Source organism: Pantherophis guttatus, chromosome 2 (assembly GCF_059756535.1).
Source record: "Pantherophis guttatus breed Tessera chromosome 2, ASM5975653v1, whole genome shotgun sequence".
Lineage (NCBI taxonomy): Eukaryota > Metazoa > Chordata > Lepidosauria > Squamata > Colubridae > Pantherophis > Pantherophis guttatus.
Window position 1 is genome coordinate 181,934,911 of NC_142064.1, and position 23,910 is coordinate 181,958,820.

The window sequence follows — 23,910 nt, forward strand, 5'->3', positions numbered from 1 at the left end:
TATAGACTTCTCTGCCTCTAGTTCTTGCTAAGTTGGGTTCCACATCCTGGAAAGGTTCACCAGCTTCAGCTTTATCCAGAATCAAACAAAATAATAGTAATAGTGTGCTGATGCTCATTCTTTGAACAGATTTGAGTTACCAAGAGAATTGTGTCCTCAGAAAGCTTGGGACCACATCAAACTGACCTAGGCAAAATAACATCAAGAAGCAACTACTGATAGGATTTCCTATCATTTTTCCTATCCAACTGTTGGAGGAACCATCTAACACCAGCCTTCAAGACCAGGTCTGTGCAAGCAGTTCAGCATTGAAAAGAAAAGGTGATTAATTTTCCTTCTGTTTTTTTTTCTTTTCTATCCTTTCCTAGATTATATGAAGACTGTACAAAAGATACTCTCCCTTAGCATATGTTATGTCTATGACTATCAAAAGCTACATCTTGCATATGTTTCCTTTATTGTTGTAGGAGAAAGTCTGAAATATTCTGACCTTTGTTCTGGCAAAAGTGTGCTTTTCTTTCTGTTTTTATCTTCTAGGACTGAGTAAAATTATTTAACTCTACTTTTCTCTATCTTCTAGGACTGAGTAAAATTATTTAACTCTACTTTTCCTCCAGTTTCCCTGTCACTCACTGAACAACTTCTTCATCTCCCACTCGTTGAATAATATAATGTGTGAATTCCTCAAATAGATGATTAGCATCCATTTATATGTTTACCTTAGATGGTATTAGCATCAAATATTTTGCAGGTGACCTTTCAAATACATTATTAAATGTTAATTGTTTGACTGTTGTATATATAATTAACCTCATTTTTTAAAATTGTACTGATTATCAATTATAGTTTCATTTTTGGATGTTGAAAATGCACACACTGGGTTAATAAACTGTATTACTAAAATCATGACAGAATGATTCTGGGTAGAGGTCTCTGTTTGTAATAATGAAGAAGGGTTCTCTAATCTGACCTTTCAGCTTTCAGGTTCAGCTGAGGCAAGCAATTCCATGACAAAATGTCCCTTTTCCAGTTCTTCTTCCTGCAGTGACAAAGTCAGACTATTATAATATATTTTATATGGCACTAAGGTAGGAAGGGAAAACTTGGATTTAGGTTTCCAAAGAAAATAGACTCTAATGAACACATTAATCTGTTTGGAAATGAACTGAATACTAGTTGGCTATTAAGTCAAGTATAAGGGACTTGCAGTACCGTATATCGCTTAAGAATATTGATAAAATAATCATAAAAATGAAATTCTCTTCCTGTTGATTTATAGCAGAACCTTTTTTGCTTCCACAGTTTTCAGCCAAATCTATGCTGCTGTGTACTGTGTTCTTATTCAATATTTTAATTGCTTGATTTTATAAGGTTGTTACATAGTAGTTTCTAAATCTGTTTTGTGTCTTGTTTTGGGACGATGCTCATAAATACAATACAATACAATACAATACAATACAATACAATACAATACAATACAATACAATACAATACAATACAATACAATACAATACAGCCAAGTGTGATTGGACACACAAGGAATTTGTTTTTGGTGCATATGGTCTCAGTGTATATAAAAAGAAAAGGTATAATCATTAGGAATCATAAGGTACAAAACTTAATGATAGCAAATAAGCAATCAAATCATACTAGGAAACAGTCAATATAAATTGGAAGGATACAGCAACAAGTTACAGTCATACAGTCATAAGTGGGAGGATATGGGTGATAGGAACGATGAGAAGATTAATAGTAATAGTAATGCAGACTTAGTGAATAGTTTGACAATATTGAGTGAATTATTTGTTTAGTGGGTACTTGATATCACACATAAATATTTATTATTGATAGGTAATGGAAAAAAACAGTATTAGAGACTGAGGTAAAAAAAAAAGGAAAGACTGCATGTCAGGAAAACTAATTTTGAGAATCAATAGGCTCTGACTCATTTTGTCAGCGTTACAGGGAAGCAGGATAAAATGGAATCTTCTATATTCTCTAAATTCCCCATAAAAGTTTATGACATCATAATGGGAAACCATCTTGTAATCTGGACATTTTAATGAAAAAACTCTCATTTATATGAAAATTCCATAGTTTAGATCCCAACACAATTTCTAAGAATCTAGTATATTCCACTCTCATATAGAATTCTGATCATTCATTCATTCATTCATAGACTGCTGATTTTCCCCCTCTTAAAATGTGGTTTTTTGGGAAAGGATCCTTGGAAAGGATTAAAACTCTCTCTTATATTCTGAATCAGCCTTTCTCAACTTTTTTACCCTTGAGGAATTCTTGAAATAATGTTCAGGTCTTAATTGACACCCTAGATAAAATTATTGTATCTATAGTTCACCATACACTACTATAATTAATAAGCACATAAAAATGATAACTTTAGTCATTTGCTATGAAGGAAGCTATCTCCTATCCCCAAGATAGACAACTAAGCAATATTGCAACAATGCATTAGAAGCATTAGATGAAATTATGCACAAATGCTCTCAGTGTACATAAAAGGAAAAAAAGAAAAAAGAAAACAATACATTCATCAAAAATCGAAAGATACAACACTTAGTCATAGTCATAGGGTACTAATAAGCAATCAAATCATACAAGGAAACAAACAGGACAATATAAATAGTAAAAATACAAGCAATGTGGTTATGGTCATAAGTGGGAAGAGATAGGTAATAGGAAGGATGAGAATAATAATAATAATACAGTCTTAGTAAATGGTTTGACAGTGTTGTGGGAATTAGTTGTTTAGCTAGAGTGATGGCATTCAAGAAAAAACTGTCCTTGTGTCTAGTTGTTCTGGTGTGCAGTGCCCTATAGCATCATTTTGACGGTAGAAATTGAAACAATTTATGTCCAGGATGTGAGGGGTCTGTAGATATTTTCACAGCCCTCTTTTTGACTCGTGCAGTATACAGGTCCTCAATGGAAGGCAGGTTGGTAGCAATTGTTTTTTCTGCAGTTCTAATTATCTTCTGAAGACTGTGCCTGTCTTGTTGGGTTGCAGAGCCAAACCAAACAGTTATAGAGGTGCAGATGACAGACTCAATAATTACTTCCCTAGAACTTAATCAGGAGCTCTTTGGGCAGTTTGAGCTTTCTGAGCTGACGCAGAAAGAACATTCTTTGTTCTGCTTTTTTGATGACGTTTTTGATGTTAGGTGTCCATTTTAAATCTTAAGATATGATAAAACCTAGAAACTTGAAGGCCTCTACTGTTGATACTGTGTTGTCTAGTATTGTAAGAGATGGTAGTATAGGAGGGTTTCTCCTAAAATCTACCACCATTCTACATGGTTTTGAGTGTGTTTAGTTCAAGATTGTTCTGGTTGCACCACAAGGCTAGTTGTTCAGCCTCCTGTTTCTATGCAGATTCGTCATTGTCTCAAATGAGACCAATCACTGTTGTATCATCTGCAAACTTCAGTACTTTAAGTGAAGGATCTTTTGAGACGCAGTCTGGTGGGTTGGTAAAGGATTAGTAAACAGCCTGGCGGATTGGTAAATGAGAGAACAAGGGTGTATATTTTCTTCTTATTTCTTCAACCTATATGTGAAATATACTGTATATTGAGGGAAGCCGGGTAGGAAGAAGATGAATGTAATTTTAAAACCAGAGGAAGAAACATCATAGCCTGGGCTATGTTGAAGTGTTGAAGACCAGTGGTGGCTAATTTATCATTTTTATGTGCTTATTAATTATAGTAGTGTATGGTGAACTGTAAATACAATAATTGTGTGTCCAATCACACTTGCCCAATAAAGAATTCTATTCTATTCTATTCTATTCTATTCTATTCTATTCTATTCTATTCTATTCTATTCTATTCTATTCTATTTGATTCTTTCACCTTGTTCTGTCTGTAATGTGGCTTTTTGAGCCATGTATAGATTTTGCATGATGACAATGAGATATTCTGAGGATTCCTATTTATTTAAGTATTTTCCACAGCTTCTATTCAAGCAGATATTAATCTCTTTTTAGTATTATTTGACTCTCTTAATTATCCAGCATTATTAGCAATAATGTCTCAGGTTCCTCAGCCTTTTGTAAAGCAAACTTGAACATATAGGGCAGTGATGGCTAAACTTTTTGCCATCGCGTGCCAGGAGGGGGGGCAGGGGAGATTCAGGTGTGCGCATGCCCACACCCATAATTCCATGCGCTCTGCCCTGCACATGTGTGCGCAACCCTGCTCCCCCCCGCTCCTGGCACGCGATGGCCCGGTAGGCCCGTTTTTCTTTCTCACCTGGCTCCAGATCCTCTTTGTGCATCTGGGGAGGGCAAAAACAGCCTTTTCCACTCCCTCGGAGGCCCTCCAGAGGCCTGAAATGGTCCATTTCCCAAATCCCAGTGGGACAGGAAGTGATGTTTTTTGCCGTCCCCAGCCTCCAGAGCCTCTCTAGGAGTCTGCCTGCCAGAGCTGAGCTGGCGTGCCCACTGATATGGCTCCGCATGCCACCTGTGGCACACGTGCCATATGTTCGCCATCACGGATATAGGGCTTTCATTTTTGTGGGATGGTGGTAGCATTATTTGCTAGAAAGGAAAATTAAATATATTGTACTTTAGTTTCCACAGTCAGTTAAATCTCTTTGTTTGATATCAGAACATAGATTGAGCTATTCTTGGGCAATGTATCATTCTCCAGATTTGCTGATTTAAGATCAGTAAAGGTTACAACGTTTACTGATATTTTTCTCTTGCTTACCATATTTCTGAAAATGTTCCATCAATTCCTGTAATTTCCTGAATGGTAATAACCAGAATGCTGATATAACTATCATCGAATACTATAGATTCTTATAGGTAGGAACTGTCTTCTAACAAATCTTGGAGGTTGACTACTGTAAGTTGACAACACTTCTTTGCTTGATCTTCTTGAAATCAGTTACTATTTATTTTTTTATTAAATGTGTGTGCCACCCATCTCACTATCAAAAAATTCTGGGTTATCTGTCCATTGGTGACCTTAAACATATTAAACCTATTTCTGAGTTCAAAGATCTTTTGGAAGACTTTTCTTGTTTTTCCATGCCTGTTTTTACCCTAGATATCTTCAAAGTTGTTGTTTTAATACTGTTCCAGACACTTCTAGCAATTCTCTGGAATTCTTTTTTTAAGTTCCTTCTTGAAATCTTTCTCTTTCTTGACTTTGGCTTCAATTCTCTTCTTGGCAATTTCTTCAATTTGTTCTAAAATCCAGTTTTCTTCTGTTTCCTGATCTTTGGCAGTCTTTTTTCACATTCATCCCTAATTTTTTAACAACAGCAGGCTCATTCTATGGTTTCTCTGGTTCTGATCAATGATGTTCAAGACTTCAGAGAGATTCCTGATGTTCTCCATGAAAATAGCAATAGCACTCAGACTTATATATCACTTCATAGTGCTTTACAGCACCCTCTAAGCGGTTTACTGAGTCAGCATATTGTCTCCAACAATCTGGATCCTCATTTTACTAACCTTGGAAGGATGGAAGACTGAGTCATTCTTGAGCTGGTGAGGATCGAACTTCTGGCATTGAGCTAAATTAGTCTGCAATACTGCATTCTAACCACTGTGCCACCACGGCTTGGGATATGCTCAAATTCATATCATAGAAATTAGGTGACTTTCTTCTCCCATTTTAGTTTTTGAACTTGTAATTCATGATCTGTTCTACAGTCAGTCACTGCCCCATTTTGGCTGTTATAACTCAGCTTTACTTTAACCAATAAAATTTTGTATACTCCTTAATGTCTATATATCTTGGCATTCGTTCAGATGTATGAAGACTGTTAACAACAATCACTGGATTAGCAGAAACCTATAGGTTGTTTTCCTGCTTCATTTCAGTTTTCTAGGTCATGTGGTCCAACTACATTTTCATCCTTAATATTTCCAAGAATAGCATTTCTGTCTTCTACCATGCACAACAAATCTGGTTTACATGTTCTTGTAAATTTTGATTTAAACCTGATCATACAACTCATCAACTTCCTCTTCTTCTGAACCAGTCATTGGAACATAAACTTATATAATCATCATATTAAAGGATTATCCATGATGGTTGATTGATATTGTTCAGCTATTGATGTCATTGTAGCCGAGCACTGTTCTTGCTATAACCTTCTTCACTATGTAAGTAACACTGTTCCCTCTTTGTTTTCCATGTCCTGAGTAGAAAACAATGAATCTTCTGACTGAAAGTGTCCAATTCGTATCCTTTTCATGTATTTATAATTATGTTTACATTTGTATCTGTCATAAAATACATGCTTGACAAAATAAATAAATAAATAAATAAAATAAAATAAAATAAAATCTCATTTTGCTGTTGCCAACTGTGCTAATCTGTACTAGGCTCATTTAATCTTTAACAATACTGAGCTTTCCTGTGTTTATGTTTCTTACATTCCATGTTGCCATTGTAATTCTGTTTTTGCAATTTTTCCTGCAACTAGATGTCCCAAAGTTTTCGTATTCTGCAAGACCCTCAACTCTTCTTCAGTTACATATTGAGTTCCAGCTGCTGCTCACCGTCTGGCATATTATCCTAACTAATATCTATTTTAACTAATACAGGTAGTCCTCGACTGACAACAGTTCATTTAGCGACCGTTCAAAGTTACAGTGGCAATGGAAAAAGTGATTTATGACCGTTTTTCACAGTTACAACCTTTGCAGCATCTCCATGATCATGTGATCAAAATTCAGATGCTTGGCAATTGGTTCATACTTTTGACTGCTAGAGCATCCCGGGGTGATGTGATCACCTTCTGACAAGCAAAGTCAATGGGGAAACCTGATTCACTTAACAAACGGATTTCTAACTTATCAACTGCAGTGACTCACATAGCAGCTATGTCAAGAAATGTCGTAAAATGGGGCAAACCTCACTTAACAAATTCTCACTTAAGAACATAAATTTTGGGCTCAATTGTGGTTGTAAATCGAGGACTACCTGTACTTTAAAATGTATTTTCGTTTTAGAGCATGATGCCTGCATCTGAGTTATGTTTTCTCCTGCTTTTAATGCATGCGAAGACAGGACTTTGAAATCCATCCAGATTCAGTTATTTCCATTTCTCTAATTCAGAAAATATTCTGGATTTCCAGTGAGGTCACGCTAAAATCATAGAGCAAAAGCTTGCATGGCCTGGAAGAAAATTAGGCAGGAAAGGAAATTCCTGTTGCATAGTATAAATGTTAGTCTAATAATCTTATTTCCTCTCTGAGAATTATTAGGGACTCCCAATTTTTGCATAGCGGTTTCTTTTGTATTTAATTTTTTTTATTGCTTGCAAAAAGGGAACTTATTCTATATGTTGTAATTCTGTGGCCCTGTGGTTTAAGCCAAGTGTTTTTTTGGTTTCAGAATTTAAGCGTATATATATATACGTAAGGCAACCAGTGTTTAGCAGATAGAACGCAATTCAGTGAGGTTACACTACCATTGGCAATAGCTGACATAGCTGAAAAGGTAAGAATGTATTTATTTTTCTTCCAAATTCAGTCCTACCAGGATAGGAGTACTGACTGGCAAGAAGTATATATGAAATGTACATCAATATTTATTTGTGTATCAATTTATTTGTCACTTCTTGTGAGATTGGAAGCCAGAAAGGAAGGAAGGAAGGAAGGAAGGAAGGAAGGAAGGAAGGAAGGAAGGAAGGAAGGAAGGAAGGAAGGAAGGAAGGAAGGAAGGAAGGTGGACCGATGGACAAATAAATGATAGGAAATAATAAGTGGCACACTATAGAATTCTAGACTCCTTTACTTTTCAAAATGTTTGTAAATTATTTGATGAGATGTTAGAAAATGTGGTTATCCAATCTGTAGATGATGTAATAATAGTAAGGACAGCAAACATCTAGGGGACATTATCAGGATTCAGGAAGATTTGAAAACTGGAGCAGTGGGCAGAAACAAGCAAGATGAATTTCAATGGGAACAAATAGAAAATCTTTCTTTGTATAGGAATAATTCAAAGGCATGAGTCTGGGATCAGAGGCAAATCCATGTAGCAGTATATATGAACAAGATTTGGGATGTTGGTGGACCATAGATAGTGTACTTCTTTGAGGAAAATGTATCCAGAAGATCCTTAGTTAGGATATATTGGGTTTAACTAAACCCAATTTATTTTATTTTATTTTATTTTATTTCGAATTTATATACTGCACCTTCTCCCGAGGGACTCTGGGCGGTGTACAGCCAGCTAAAAACATTAAAAACAGTTAAAAGGATATATTAATTTGGCCCCAATTTAAAGTGATAAACCAGTTAAAAATGTTTTTAAAAAATGTTATGTTAAGCCAGCCTGGCTTGCTGGAAAAAGAAAGTTTTAAGGGCACGGCGGAAGGCACCGAGGTCTTGAATTCTCCTTATCTCTGGGGGCAGCTGATTCCAGAGGGTAAGTGCCCTCACAGAGAAGGCCCTCCCCGTTCTCTGGGAATTATTAGAAATGTTGTTTATGATTAGCTTGGTGAACGGAAGACTCTGGGCAGGCCTCTTTAAGTTGTCAGGGGGAAAAAATGACTTTTTCAAAGAAAGGATAATGAACAATGGGTTTAATCTTACAAGGATACAGTTTTTTGCTGAACTTCAGGAAAACTGTCTGAACAAAAATAGTTTCCTCAGAATGATGAAATCTTTTCTGTTGAAGGTGTTCAATAAGGAATGATAGATTGTCTTTGATTCTCTTGCTTCTATGATGTTTTGTATTTTTCTATTTATTTTGGCATATATATGCCATATAATGGCATATATTGCAATTATTCTAATATGCCCCCTTTTAAAAAAAAATCAAATCAGGTCCAATAACAATCCAAAGAAACTAGTTAAGATGTATCAATTGTAAATTATATGAAAGAAAGACTAATTTCAACCCCTGAATAATTTAAAAGAGAGAAGTCGTGTTAAATTTACTGAAAATAAAGTAATAAATGCCAATTATTTTTGCCACATCAAATCTTCCTAGTGTGGGACAAATAATCTTTCTTTTGCTATTGGAGTTACCACAAACTCAATCATTTTAATTTCTTAGCACTGAGCCCTTTCTGTTTTCAGCATCAAAACCATTGCGTTTCTCTGACCATTCAAACATCAGAGGGAAAAATATGTTTATGGTATCTGAGTACCCTGATGCTCCATTTTATTTTCAGTCTAACTTGCTTGGTGCAACTCTAGGTTGCATAGTTTCCATTATATATTTTAACCCTTGCTTTTAGCAACTGACATATTCTATAGGTTGGGTATATTCGCCATGAAAATGGTAGTAGGATTTAAGGCTCTGCTAGCTTCTTGCCATGATTGTAAATGAGATTACTTTATTAAAGATTACTACCAGTATCAAGAAAATACTTTGCAGATAATATGTCAATTCATAAGTTACAGAGGAAGATAGTTCACAATGTAAATAAACCCACGAAACATCTGGAGCCTTCATTTATAAATATGCAAGCCTCCTAAATAATGATAGGTGCAATGATATATAGAGTTGTTCTTTTTAATTTTTACTTTTATTTATTTATTTTTCCTTACAGATGACATTCATTGTATTTATCCTGATGTTTACACTGACTTTGGTTGCTCACAGAGCAGCAACACAAGAAATAAGAATAAATGGTATGTCACTGAGTTTTTGAATGAAATTTTGTAGTTAATTGAAATGTATTAATTACTTGATAAGATTCTGTTTTTCATCCAGGAACTTAAAATGACATTCACCATACACTTCCTCCAATTTTTCTCCACAATAATCCAGATAGTTTTGCATGAAACTGGCTTGAAGTCATTAGTAAGCTTCCATTACTAAGAATAGACTTGAATAATATCTTCTTTACCAAAACCATAACTACTGCACCACACTAACAATGTGTGGGGTTATGCTATGCAGGCCTTAGAGCACTTCAAATGCAATCCCAAATATTTATTTTTAAGAAGAATTCAATAATTAATTAAAGATTCAGGAGTTTCAGTATCCAAACCCAAACTACACTCCAGTATAGTCTAAATATTTCTCATTGCCTGCACTTTTGAAAAATCAAATATCTTTTCTATTAAATGCTGTTCCAAGAACACTTCATGAGTGTAAGGGAAATAGTTAACTTTCCAGAATAGCTGTGTTTGGTATATCTTCCTGAAGTAAATGAGGAGAAGTAAATGGAAGATGTGGTTGTCTTCTCCTAATTCAATAACAATAGAAATGTAGAGGAAGTTACGTTGCATTTTAAACAGCAGTCTTTTCCAGGACGGTCTTATTCTGTTGATCAGGTTAGGCCAAGGCAAGAAAGCAAAGAAAAAAAAACACATACCTCATTTTTTTCTCTTCCTTAATAAATATTGGCAACTACCAGATATTGAATGCAGGTAGTCCTTGATTTACAACTATTCATTTAGCAACAGTTCAGAGTTAAAATGGCATTGAAAAAAATAACTTACAGCCTGTCCTAGCACTTAAGAATTGTGCAGCATCCCTATGGTCATATGATCAAAATTTGGGAATTTGGCAATGGGCATTTATTTACAGTGATTGTGATGCCCCAGGTTATGTGATCGACATCTGTGACCTTCCCAGCTAGCTTACAACAAAAAAAAATAAATGGAACAAGTGTAAATACTACTTAATAATGCCTTGGTAAGGCTACATTTGGAATCCTGTATCCAATTTTGGTTGCCATGATGTAAAAAAGATGTTGAGACTCTAGAAAGAGTGCAGAGAAGAGCAACAAAGATGATTAGGGAACTGGAGGCTAAAACATACAGTATAAAGAGCGGTTGCTGGAACTGGGTATGTCTAGTTTGATGAAAAGAAGGACTAGGGGAGACATGATAGCAGTATTTCAATATCTCAGGGGCTGCCACAAAGAAGAGGGAGTCAAGCTATTCTCCAAAGCACCTGAAGGCAGGACAAGAAGCAATGGGTGGAAACTAATCAAGGAGAGAAACAACCTTAGAATTAAGGAGAAATTTCCTGACAGTTAAAACAATTAATCATTGGAACAACTTGCCTCCAGAAGTTATGGGTGCTCCATCACTGGAGGTTTTTAAGAAGAGATTAGATAACCATTTGTCTGAAATGCTATAGGGTTTCCTGCCTAAGCAGTGGTTGGACTAGAAGACCTCCAAGATCCCTTCCAACTCTGTTATTCTAAGATGGCTTTGCTTAACAATTGTGTGATTCACTTAACTGTAGTGAATTGCTTACCAAGCATAGCAAAAACAGTTGTAAAATCAGGTGTGACTTACTTAATAACCACCTTGCTTCACAACAGAAATTCTGGTCCCAATTATGGTCATAAGTTGAAGACTATGTGTAAGTGTATGACAGTAATGGATTTGACAATGAGTAACTACAAGCATCACTTGTAGGCATATTGCAAATGTTGAATAGAATGTTCTGTTCCACAGGGGTTCAAGATAGAAATGAAACTATACCGAATGATCATGTATATAATGCCTATGTTGTCAGCTATTTGTAACTCTGTACTAAAAGGGAAAAAAAATGTTATCACATAACAGATGTACATGAGAGTTCACTATTTATTTATATATTTAAGAAAATTTATATTGCCACTCAACTCACTTTTAGTTACTCTGGGTAGCTTTCAGAGATAAAAACTTAATATTTTTTTAAAAAAGTTTAACGGTGTTGACAATTCCAATTTCCTGATGACAATTCCAGTTTCCTAATCAATCAAATAAGTCACTTGATAGGTTCCATCCTACTCTGGGCTCCCTGGACTTGTTGGCAAAACCAGGTCTTCAGGGTTTTGTGAAAGAGTGTCAACTTGGGGCCAAAGTTAATTCTGGAGGAATGTTCCACAGGGAAGGAGCCACCACAGAGAAGGCTCTTCTTGGTCCTGTTAGATGTACCTTCTCCTGCTAGATGTACCTCCAATATGGGGGCTATTAAACATTAATTTGTATCCATGCCAAGTTTTCTTGCAGGTAGAAACCGAGCCTTACCCAAGCTACACACCCTATTACATTCTTCTGAAGCTGTTGCCTTTTGTTCATGGGTTCACTATGGTAGCTGCTTACGGATGAGCACTGTTTTGATTTACATGTGGTATAATCTTTACTTTTTTAAACTAAGTGCTGTAATGTAAGAACATGTTAGCATTTTCAAGGTACATGCACTGGGATCTAGATGAACCAGTTGGTTGACCATTGCCTGCCCTTTTAGAGTTTTACAACTTAATGATTTTGAAATGTTCAGAGCACTTCGTGGAATGTCAGTGGTCTTCAGATAATTCAGCACTTCCCCAAAACCTGATGCTCATCTGCGACACATCTGAAAGTCAGCATGGATTGGTTTATTGGAAGAAAGGCTCGAAATGGGCAGGAAATGGCAGGACTTTGACAGTAAGAGTCAGAGGGACTCCAGATGCTGGCAATTATACCTGTTGGAGTAACACTACACATGAGCTTCTAAGTTCCAATGCTGTTTACATTACAAAGAAGAATGAAAAAGGAGAAATAGATGAACCAATTCTCAAGAAAGGTAAGCCCTCTGAGCAGCATCGATACTGCATACTGTTTCTTCTTTTTAAAATATAATATTATTGAAGAATTTTAACAAGATAATACAAATATTATTCTCTTTTAAGTTCTAGCATAATATAAATTTTCCTACTATTCCAACAATATTTTATCTTCAAAATTCTTAGCCATTTTACCATACATTTTTTTTCCACTTGTTCATCTATCATTTTAAATTTTAGCAGAACTTTTGGCAACTTTTGGCTCATCGTTTGTATATAATTCAGTTTCAAATTCTGCCTTTGATACTCAATTTCAAATGTGCTTATCTATCTTGAATCTTTCTCTTAACTGTGTGTACAAAAACTAGTAAAAACTAAATCCCTATGCAACCAATTGTTCTTTGATTTCATCTTATATTCTCCATATTCTTGTTCACTAGGTTTATCATTTCTCTTTAGCTTCTGTTTCTTTCCTATAAAATGTTTGTTTGCCGAGACACATAAAGGTATTTTTGGGCACTTGATACTGTGGAGTGCTTCTAACAGTTTTTTCTCAGTTTAGAAACCTTGTCAATGAAATTTAGCCTAACAGTTCCACGTTTTTCAGAGTTCTGAAGTGATTTAGCAGAAAAACCCAAAATGTTATCCAGAAATCCCCTAAAAGTGTTCAGGAATTTTTCAGATTCCATCAACTAATCTAATAGATTTCCTACTTCTACAGAGTTGAATAAGTTGTGAGAGTTATATTTCAAAATGAACGGATCCTATCAGAGGTGGGTTTCAGCAGGTTCTGACCAGTTCTGGAGAACTGGTAGCAGAAATTTTGAGTAGTTCAGAGAACTGGTAGTAAAAATTCTGACTGGCCCCACCCCCATCTATTCTCTGCCTCCCAAGTTCCAGCTGATCGGGAGGAAATGAGGATTTTGCAGTAACCTTCCCCTGGATTGGGGACAGAATGGAGATTTTACAGTATCCTTCCCCTGGAGTGGGGTGGGAATGGAGATTTTACAGTATCTTTCCCTTGCCATGCCCACCAAACCACACCCGCCAAGCCATGCCACGCCCACCAAGCCACACCCACAGAACCAGTAGTAAAAAATTTTGAAACCCACCACTGGATCCTATGATTACAGGTGAACCAGATACTCTAACACATTTACTTGACAAGAGTACTTCCATACTGCATTCTTAAGATGATCCTGCCCCATTCTTGCGCTGACTGATCTAAGTCATGAAGTCACTTTAAGAAAATTATGTCCAGATCAAGATGCTGGACAATTCCACAGCTGTTATGCTATTCCTTTTTCTCTCACTAGACATTCATGCATTCATATTATATTTGAAAAAAATGCAATACAAAGTTAACAAAGTTAAAGCATCAATATGTAAATACAACGATCAGGTTTAAAGTAAATGTTCCTTTCTTCCATTTTCCCTGTTGGGCTCCAAAATCAATGCTGCAGTTGTTATTACCAATGATGTTCCATTAATAACATTTGCCTGACATGCAAAAATAAAATCAGTTGTGAAAAACCTGGGAATTATTTTTTTAGAATATTTTTTTTTCTTTCCCAGAGTCAACTACTTTAATGTGCTTTCTTTTTTCTTCTTTTCTTTTCCCAAGTTCATTGGTATATCATTTCATCAGTTTTGCTACTACTTATAAGGAAGAAGGGTATCACTCTGGCTCCTAAATAGCCCAGTGTGTTAAAATAAGAAACATTCTAGCATTTGAACAATACACCGGTCAACTTATTAAAAATAATAATAATGGCAGTGTAAAGTGAGGACAAGTAGTAGGTGGTATTGTCTATTCTTGCCCCATAGATCTGATCAATGATCCATACTCACAATAACCTGGCATGTGGCTATCCCCCAAATTAAGATGTTCAGGAACAGCTATATGGACTTGATAGCTGTCATAAAGCTGTGACAAAGTTAGGAAACAGCTTCAGCATGAGAATTGATATCCCAAAATCTACATTTAATCAAACAGTGTTAGCTAAGGAAGCAGATGCTCTATATACCTTACAGAACCCAAGACTATCCAATAGTAAGCCATTATATATAGATCCTTGACACTAGGATTTGCTAGCACAAGAATCCTAAATGTGGGATTGCAACTCAAGAATCGGATGCTATGATATCATGGGCAGAAACTTCAGAGACAGAAAGCTCTGTCCTAAATGCCTATGCCCTTTTGTCAATCTTTCCACGTCTCTCTATATCATCATCTTCATCTTCATCATCATCATCATCTCCTTTCTGGAAAGGGAGAAGCAGTTTTTCTTCCCTGAAGGAAGAGAATGAAATGTATTACTTCCCCCACTCCTTCCTTCACAGGGACAAACGCAACTTATTTCTCATACGCAAACAGCAAGGTTGTTTACATTTCTTTACTTGCTTGTGGAAAGGGAATAGAATTAAGGATGGGAATGGGAAGGGCTTTTCTAATCAATAATGTATTTTGGAATATTGTTTGGACTGGTACTTACTTTACTTTATTGATTAGCCCCTGGGCCATATTGAAGTGCAGAGTTCCAGACACAAATTATTACTAAAATCTGATAAAAACAATTTAAAATGAAATTGGAATAAAATACAGTTTAAAATGATAGCCATATCTATAGCTATAGGCCATATCAAAGCACAAGGTGCAAACACATATCGCCAATAAAATCTTATACATACAATTTAAAATAAGAGTAGGGTAAAATAGAGAAGGTTTGGATTGGTAATAATATTTCCACTATAGATAAAGAAGAAAAATTATCACCAACAGGAGTAAGGCATGACCGGACTTCTTCCTGCCTTTGCAGAGACAATGGGAAAAAGTATATAAACTTAATAAATAAATAAATAAAAATATTTTTTTTTAAAAAAAGATAGAATTCAGATGATTGGAAGGAGAGAATAGCATGAACATTAAGAAACAAACTTGAGAATCCTTTCTCTCTCTCTCTCTTTCTCTCTCTCTCTCTCTCTCTCTTTTTTTTTTTTTTTTTTTTTGTGGATCAGAATTATTATGTACATTGTACCATAATATAATTTACTTGTGTATATTCGCAAAATAAATTCTTACATTTTTTTATTCATCTTGATGCTTTCAATGCCCTGAAAATGCCCTGCATTAAATCATAAATTAGAAATAGTCACTAGCATGCTCTAAAATATGCTGTATTTAAGGCTATTTTATTTTTGCCTTCTAGATCCAGAGAAAAAGGCCTATTTCTACTGTGAAGCAAATAATTATTCGGGGAACTTCACATGCTTTTGGAAAGTGCAGAGTCAAAATCCAAACTTAAAATTTCGGATTGAATATGAAGATGAAAATCAAACAAAGTAAGTCATTTAATGTATTATTATATTGCACATATAATTGTTAATTGCAGGTTAAAAGGAAGGTCAAGAATTGGGCATGGATACATAGATTATATCCATCTTGCAAATACCCTGATCAGAAAGCTGTTTGTGAAGGAAGGACAAGTGATGAAGCTTGAACTGTGACATAAACTCTGCCTCTTAAGTACTTTCATATGATGTTGCAATGCAAAAGAACGATGGAGCAGTGATGTGATAGTACAATTCCATTTTGAAACTTCATTAGAATTTGGAACTATTGCTTATGCAATAGCGCTTTAGAGTGGTCTCAATTAAACTCAATAAAATCTATGTAGAATACATAGTATTACATAGTATATAGTATTACATACTATATACATAGTATTCTACTATGTAGAATACATAGTAAAGCATTGTATATGAAATATTTTTAAGAGATGAATGAGCCAATAATGTAATGGCTGATAGCATTGGGCTTGTCATATTGTCTAAGCTAGGGCAAAGTAAATGTTTATGATTATTATGAGGTGTAGTTTTTATCTACTGATAAAATTATCTAACCCATGAAAACTAATTGTGGGATAGAGCTATTAAATGTTTTGATCCCATAAGAGAATTCAGTGTAACTAACAATACTAATACTAGCAATAATTTAAGGGTAACCTTCTAAAACATATTTTCTGAAGTCTGTATTTATTTATTTTCATTGAGGATGTTTTAAATCTGATAATTAGTTAAGGTTTTTTTAAAAAAGAAGAGGTAGAAATCATGGCTCAGTTGGATCTTGGTTTCAAATGCAGGTCTGCATCAGGAACAGTAATTTGTGACATTAATTCTGAGACAACAAACACAGAATATTCGGCTTCCTGCAGAAGAGAAAATCCCTGTTCATATACTGAGGAGTATGAACCAATTGTAGTGTTTCTTCATGTTTTTTTGACGGATGTATTTGTCTATGAGAAACATACCAGACATTTCTTCATCAAGGACATCCGTAAGTCATGCAAAATAGTTCATTTTGTCAATTCAACAGACTGTGAGGAGAAACAAAAAATAACAATTTCCATGTACGAAAATAATTTCTCCTTTTGGCTGCAATATATAATATGGACAGTAGAGGGAAACATACGCTCACTCGTGAGTCTTTCTGAGAGAGAAGGAGGTGTCATTTTCCAATGAAAATTTCTGAGTGGCTTTTTTGAAATCAAAACAATTTGCCAGACAAGAATAAACAATGCATTTATCCAAATTAGGATTGTCTAATAGTAATCTCTTTTCAGGGATAATGTTTAAATTTGAAAACCTTCCTGCCCACCAGTCTTACAATGTCTTTGATTTTTCATATAGTTCAAATCCAAGTCTCGAAAATTGAGTTTGACTTCTATAACTTCATGATCACATTCAAATAGCTTCTTGACAATTTCCCTTTCTTTTCCTAGCCAAGGGAATTCCAATTAGTCTCCTATCAGGTATTAACCAGGTTAGTCAGTTAGTACTAGGTCTGCTTAATCTTTTTACTATGTGCCAAGGTGAGCACACAGACCACCTGGCTAATTTTCACAGAGATTTGACACCATTTACACTTATGATGATCAAAGAGTATACATTTTTAAGCACATATATGTAATCTGGGTGAGCTCCCTCTGAATGTATTGGACTCTAGCTCCCTTAATCTGATCATTAGCCATGCTGATTGGTGCTTCTGAGAATTGTAGTGTAGTCTCAATTATTTAGAGGTCCACAAATGTGTTAATTCTGATATAGGCTACCCAGTTTTTCATTCGAAAACTATACTGTAGGCTTCAAGGAAACTTATATATCAACACAAGAACTTTGACTTGGTCACCTTTCTTGACAGTCACCTTTCTTATTCTGAAATATTTACTTTGAGTTGGTTCCTGCCAGTTTTCTCCCATAATAAAAGAACAAGTAGCTAATATGCAATCATATTGCAGCCTTGAAATAAATGTGACCCTTCTGAGCTCATTAAAAATGACAAATGTTAACAGTATGTAATAATTTAAAAGTCTAAGTAAAATAGATACAGTTACATATAATATTCATTTGCTTGTTTCATGCAGTAAAGCCGGATATCTCTCTGTGCCAGGTTACCAGAAATGGCACATTGATTTTGTTACATCCTGCAACCTGGAGCACCCCAGTTTCTTATTTTGGGCTTACTTACCAGATCAAAACGGTTTTCAACAATAATGAAGAGGTAATTTTCTTAAGCAGATGTACTTTCCTTGAAGATATTTTAAGACACACAGCTGCAGAACTATGACAATAATGAGAACAGGAAATAAGATAGTTGATGAACTAGAAGCAGACAATCTGGTGTAGGCAGTTCTGCTGTCCAATAAAAGTTTGGATACAAATCTCTGAAACATTGAACTTTAATCAAATTGGCTGGGAATGAAGTAACTCAAAATCTGTGATGAGTATCAAGTTGTCTATCTCTGTTTTATCCCATATATTTTTGGTGAATTAATAGAAATAGAATACTTTATTGGCCAACAATAAAGTGTTATTAGACATACCTTCTCTGGTTCAAAATCTTTCAGTGTGCATGCAAAGCAATAGAGCAATAATAATTATAATAATGATACCTATAAGAGGGAGTAGTAAAGAAGATGAGAATAATAATAACAGCCAGACAACATGGGTAAATATACTTAGGCATAAGACAGTACTATGAGAATAAGGTGTACAGCAGAATGGTGGCACAAGGGAATTGCCTCTGTGTCTAATTGTCTTGGCATACAATGGCCTGTAACAGTGTCCCGAAATGAATTTTCTGGATTAAATCAAGGATCCAGATTTTTAGGAATGTTGCTTCCTGTTGCTTTTCTATATAGATACATCTGGAACACTTGGAAGATAGTGATCTTTTTTCATTTGCTCCATAGCAGAAGACATTACCTCTTAATAGTAAAGGTTGGGAAATGTCAATGATTCAGTTTCTATTGCCTGATATTAATCTCATGAATTTTCAGCCAATTCAGTTTTAGTACTTTCCATATATTTCAATGGACATAATGAAAATCTGGATAATCTTTTCATTATGTAGGGAGCAGATGGTCTACTGATTAAGGTATTGAGATCAAGGAAATCTAGGCTCAAATCTCTACATGATCATAGAACCCACTAGATTGGACCAGTCACATTCTCTCAACTGAACCTGATAGATTTGTTATGAAAACAGAACAAGGAGGGATTTATAATTGTCTTTTTTTTTACTCCTAAAACAAGAATGAGAATCACATGTAATCAGAATTGAATTGAATTGAATTCAACATCACCATCCTTGTCTATCTCGATTAAGGAGAATTGACACATCCTTTCTGGAAACTCTATGCTTTTTAGGTTTATGTGCTTGGTAAATGAATTTACAATTCATTAAATGGAAGTTGTAATTTTATTCTCAGATTTCTGAAGTTGATCATTCATCATTACTTCATCATGGAGACATCATGACCATTACTAAGAAACTGTGTTGCTATTCTGGTTACCGCTGCTTAATTCGATCCCGGGATCATTATAACAGCCATTCTGCTTGGAGCAATTGGTCAAGTTGCAGGTACAATTAAATAGAGCTCATTTTTAATGGTCACCAGCAGTTTTATTGTATCGGTTTATATTAGGTTTTTTTTTTTTACAGTCACTTTATATTATTGGTAAAACCTGAATATTTTTTTAGGCAGAAAAAAAATATGTTGCACACAATAGATTATTCAAGATAAACCTTACTATACAAATGTTCTAATTCCTAATTTATCTACTTGCACATATTAACTAATAATTTTTAAAAACCCAATAATTTTCATTGATAGTGATTCATATAAGAAACAATATAGCCACATGATGTTGCTATATTGTTCATAACATATGATAAACAAAATTGCTATTTTGCTAGTTTTGTGTAAGAAATCAGGAGTCAGAGCGGTTCAAATGAATACAGATTTATTGCATGTTAACACTTTCTACAAGAATCTGACATAATAATGGTCAAAGTAAATTGCCGATACATAAGAGTCAATGGAATTCAAAGTGGACTTGGACTTACATATCTTGTGGGAACAAAGGGACTCAAGACTGATGACACATTTGACCCCTCTCTCAGCCTCAACCTAGTCATCTCCTACAATTTGGCCGTATGCTGCTTCCCCACCATCTCCTTCCGAAGTTTTATTTTTTCCCATAATTAACATATTCAGTCTACTAAAATTATGGCTTTTATGCTTCATTTTCATCAGAGCAGAAAATTTTGAGGAGTTACTAGCTTTCCTCCACTCTTTAAAAAAACATTGAGAAAGAAAGTTAACACAACAGAGTTTCTCTGAATCTTAAATTAATTAACTTACATTGCTGAATGTTGAAATTTTAATAAGATTGTGAAGCACAAACCATTTATTTCTTTGTCCTCTCTGGTCAAACAGATTTTTCAGGTCAGTGGATATTTCAAATATATGGAAAAACTGTTTAAATGTATGATGAAGGGGATAGGAATGCATTTTGCAAGCAATAACAATTCTTCAATAGAATATTTAACTCCCCTGGATTTTTTTTTCCTTCCTCCCATACTTGTTCAAAAAGTAGAGCCATGAGTGAAAGTCATGACAGCAAACAGCATTTGAGCGTATTGATTCTCTGCTCTTACTTTTAAATAAGGGGTTAGACTTAAGCAAAAGCAAGCTGAAATAAGATGTTATGCACAGTTCATTATTTCACTTAGCAACTACTTTACCTAATTATCAAATTGCCAGTTCCAAATTATAGTCATTAGATGAGGATTTCCTGTGCTTTAATGAAAAACAGTTTTTTGTCATGATTAAGGCACTAAACTAGACTCTGGAGGACTTCAAAGTCTTGCCTTAGGCATAAAGCCAGTTGGGTGATCGTGTGCCAGTCAGTCACTGTCAGCTCTAGGAAGTAAGCAATGGCAAACCACTTCTGAAAACTGGCAGCTTTCTGAAAAACTGAAAAAACTGAAAAAAACTGAAAAAACTGAAAAAAACTGAAAAAACTGAAAACTGAATCCCTGCAGTTTTCTTACCAAGAAAACTGCAGGGACTAGTCCAGGAAATCACCAGAGTCACCAAATGCCTCCAACACACCAGTCCCTCAAAAAGTATTTTAAAATAAAAACAGTGATATGCCATCCAGACTACTACTCTTTCTGTTCAAAAGGATTGGGAAAAATTCATAAAAGAAAGTGGTTGTTTAGGGATAATGTGAATAGAGATAAAATATTGATGCAAATACTCCAAGTGGACTTGCTAGAAATAACAAGTCTCTATCTAGAGATAAAAACTAGGGATATGGTGCTGAAGATGCAATATTTTAAATTTGTTCTTTCTCCCTCCATTTTAATTTAGATACCGGATCAACTAGAGGAATCTCATATGGGATGAATCAGACAATTCCATCTATGAGATCAGAAGGAAGTAAAAAAAAATTGCAGGTGTCAGAACTGAAAATAAACATCTGCTGAAGTTTTTGTTATACTTATTTATAGATTGTTGTAATTGTTATTATATATTTATAAAGGACTTTTAAAATTGATGCTTTTAGAATTGTATCAGCTTTCTTTATCTAGAAGCCTGTCCCCAATATTGGGACAATAGATCACAGAATTCCCAGTCAGGAGGATGGAAAAGTTCCAAGTCTATGCAATATAAATTGAGAATTTTGTTACAGGAATCTGTAGGAGAAAATGTTTAAAGAAAAAATAGTTTTTTTGTGATTTTGTTTTTATGTAATATTATTTAAAATATTTTAAAGTCCTGTGGTAACTGATTTCATATATTTACTGTGTATTTATCTGAATTGGTGGTGGAAATTAAATTTGCCTCCCTCATTCTTGGTTTTCCATAAGTTTTTAAAAACTGAATTGTTTAGAGGAATCTATGGAGGATGAATTGATACCATTGGTTTGTTATTGTTGTTATTGATGCTGTATTGTATTGTATTGTATTGTATTGTATTGTATTGTATTGTATTGTATTGTATTGTATTGTATTGTATTGTATTGTACTGTACTGTACTGTACTGTATTGTATTGTATTATTTAAAAATATATATTATGGATATTTGACTATACTTGATTGTATTTTTACTGCATTTTAAAATGCTATATGGTATAGTTAATCACTATATTACTAATTAAACTATCACGTTGAGGAAGGGAGTGACGGAGGGAAGAAGGAAGGGAGGAAGGGAGGAAGGGAGTGAGGGAGGGAAGAAGGAAGGCAGGGAGGGAAGAAGGAAGGCAGGAAGGAAGGAAGGAGGTTTATAAAATGAAAAACACATAATATAATGGCACAATTAATAGTGGATCCTTCATAAAAATGAATTAGTAATGCTATTTCATCTACAACATTGTAATTAATTTACTGATATATTGATTTTCAGTTGTCATAGGCTCTGCACTTATTTCTCATTCTCTGCAGTTCCATGCTCAAATTTTGTTGAATACACTTTATATCAGGATTGTAACACATTCTACTTGTTGATATTTCAGCCTATAATATAAAACTGAAGAGTTGGGTCAACCCTTCCTTTACAGAACACCTAAAGAGCACCTAGTGTATTGTATTTACAAACCAAAAATAGTTGTAAAACAGCAATGTGATGTTCAGCAAGAGTAGTCTTAAACAAAACATTTTCAATAGCAGTACTGTTAACTGTGTTGATATTTTGTAGGCATTATAAAAGCTATGAATTATCATATGGGATTTTGAGAGTTCTCTGTCTGATCCATGGAGCAGAAGCCTATAAAAGAATGTATTTGGGGCTCATTCAAACAGACTCCCTTCCCACAGCTTGCTCACATGCAAAAGTCTGCTTCCCCTTTTGAGGTGAGCCAGCTGGGGGAAAAACCCACTTCAGCAAATGCCCCAGCTGTCCCAAACTGTGGCTTTTGACCATTCTAATGTTTGTTGCATAATTATTAACATGAAAATTATTACTATGCAATTGGTAGTTAGGTCAGTTCTAAATTACAAAATCATTATTTATCTCTTGCATTAGGATGCATTATTTGACTTTATTGTATTCAATATTCAATATAAGACACACTTTGTATATGGTGCTATAGGGCTTTTTTTTTTTACTTTAATTTATATGCCGCCCTTCTCCGGAGACTCAGGGCGGCTTACAATGCGTTAAGCAATAGCCTTCATACTTTTGTATATTTATACAAAGTCAGTTTATTGCCCCCACAATCTGGGTCCTCATTTCACCTACTTTTGAAAGGATGGAAGGCTGAGTCAACCTTGAGCCTGGTGAGATTTGAACTTGTAGTAATTGCAAGCAGCAGATGTTAATAACAGTGCTTTAGTCCACTGTACTACAGGCTCTTTTGGCATTGCAGGCCAAAACAACTAGACACAGAGACAGGGTTTTTTCTTCCTCAGGCCATTACTCTGCTAATTCTCAAAGTTTTGTCTAATGGCTATGTGTATTTACCCAAGTAGTAAGCCTGTAGCATTTTTATTTATTCTTATTATTCTCCTTCTTGCTCCCCCTCTTATTATTACTATTATGGTGATTGTATGGTGATAATCATAATTATTCCTTGAGTGTCCAATCATACATGGCCAAATAAAGTATTCAATTCAATTCACTAAATAATAATAATAATAATAATAATAATAATAATAATAATAATAATAAGCCAAGTACATTCAGCGAATTCATAAGATATTAATGTCCAAACTGAGTGAAGGAAACATCATAAAGGCCATAAATACTTGGGCTATACCTGTGATTAGATACTCTGCAGGAATAATTGACTGGACCCAGATGGAGTTAGACAATTTGGACAGAAAAACAAGGAAGCTTAAGACAATGAATCATGCCTTGCACCCTAAAAGTGATGTTGACCGATTATATTTACCAAGAGCAGAGGGTGGTCGAGGACTCCTACAAGTAAAGCAGATTGTGGAAGAAGAAAAACACAGCTTGAATGATTACATCCAGAAAAATTAAGAACCAATGATTAAGGAAGTAAATAAAGGAGGCCTTTTAAAGACAACTAAAACAAAAGCAGAATATAAGAAAGAAGTAATTGAG

General features: G+C 34.8%; 1 protein-coding gene across 1 annotated transcript; it reads left to right on the forward strand.

The window, feature by feature from the left end:
- Positions 1 to 5,105: 5,105 nt before the first annotated feature.
- Positions 5,106 to 21,787, forward strand: LOC117657780 (interleukin-12 subunit beta-like). The gene is made up of 8 exons (XM_034405901.3): positions 5,106 to 7,484; positions 9,550 to 9,631; positions 12,228 to 12,512; positions 15,702 to 15,834; positions 16,635 to 16,828; positions 17,916 to 18,052; positions 19,263 to 19,414; positions 21,213 to 21,787. Exons 2-8 carry the CDS (start codon positions 9,550 to 9,552, stop codon positions 21,226 to 21,228), a joined length of 999 nt encoding a protein of 332 aa, XP_034261792.1. The 5' UTR covers positions 5,106 to 7,484; the 3' UTR covers positions 21,229 to 21,787.
- The last annotated feature ends 2,123 nt before the right edge of the window (positions 21,788 to 23,910 follow it).

Bases quoted from the DNA above. Each gene is read 5' to 3' on its own strand.
- LOC117657780 (XM_034405901.3), top strand. From the start codon at position 9,550: ATGACATTCATTGTATTTATCCTGATGTTTACACTGACTTTGGTTGCT. The intron at 9,632-12,227 runs GTATGTCACTGA...TGAAATGTTCAG, and splicing joins ACAAGAAATAAGAATAAATG to AGCACTTCGTGGAATGTCAG. The intron at 18,053-19,262 runs GTAATTTTCTTA...TTTTATTCTCAG, and splicing joins TTTTCAACAATAATGAAGAG to ATTTCTGAAGTTGATCATTC.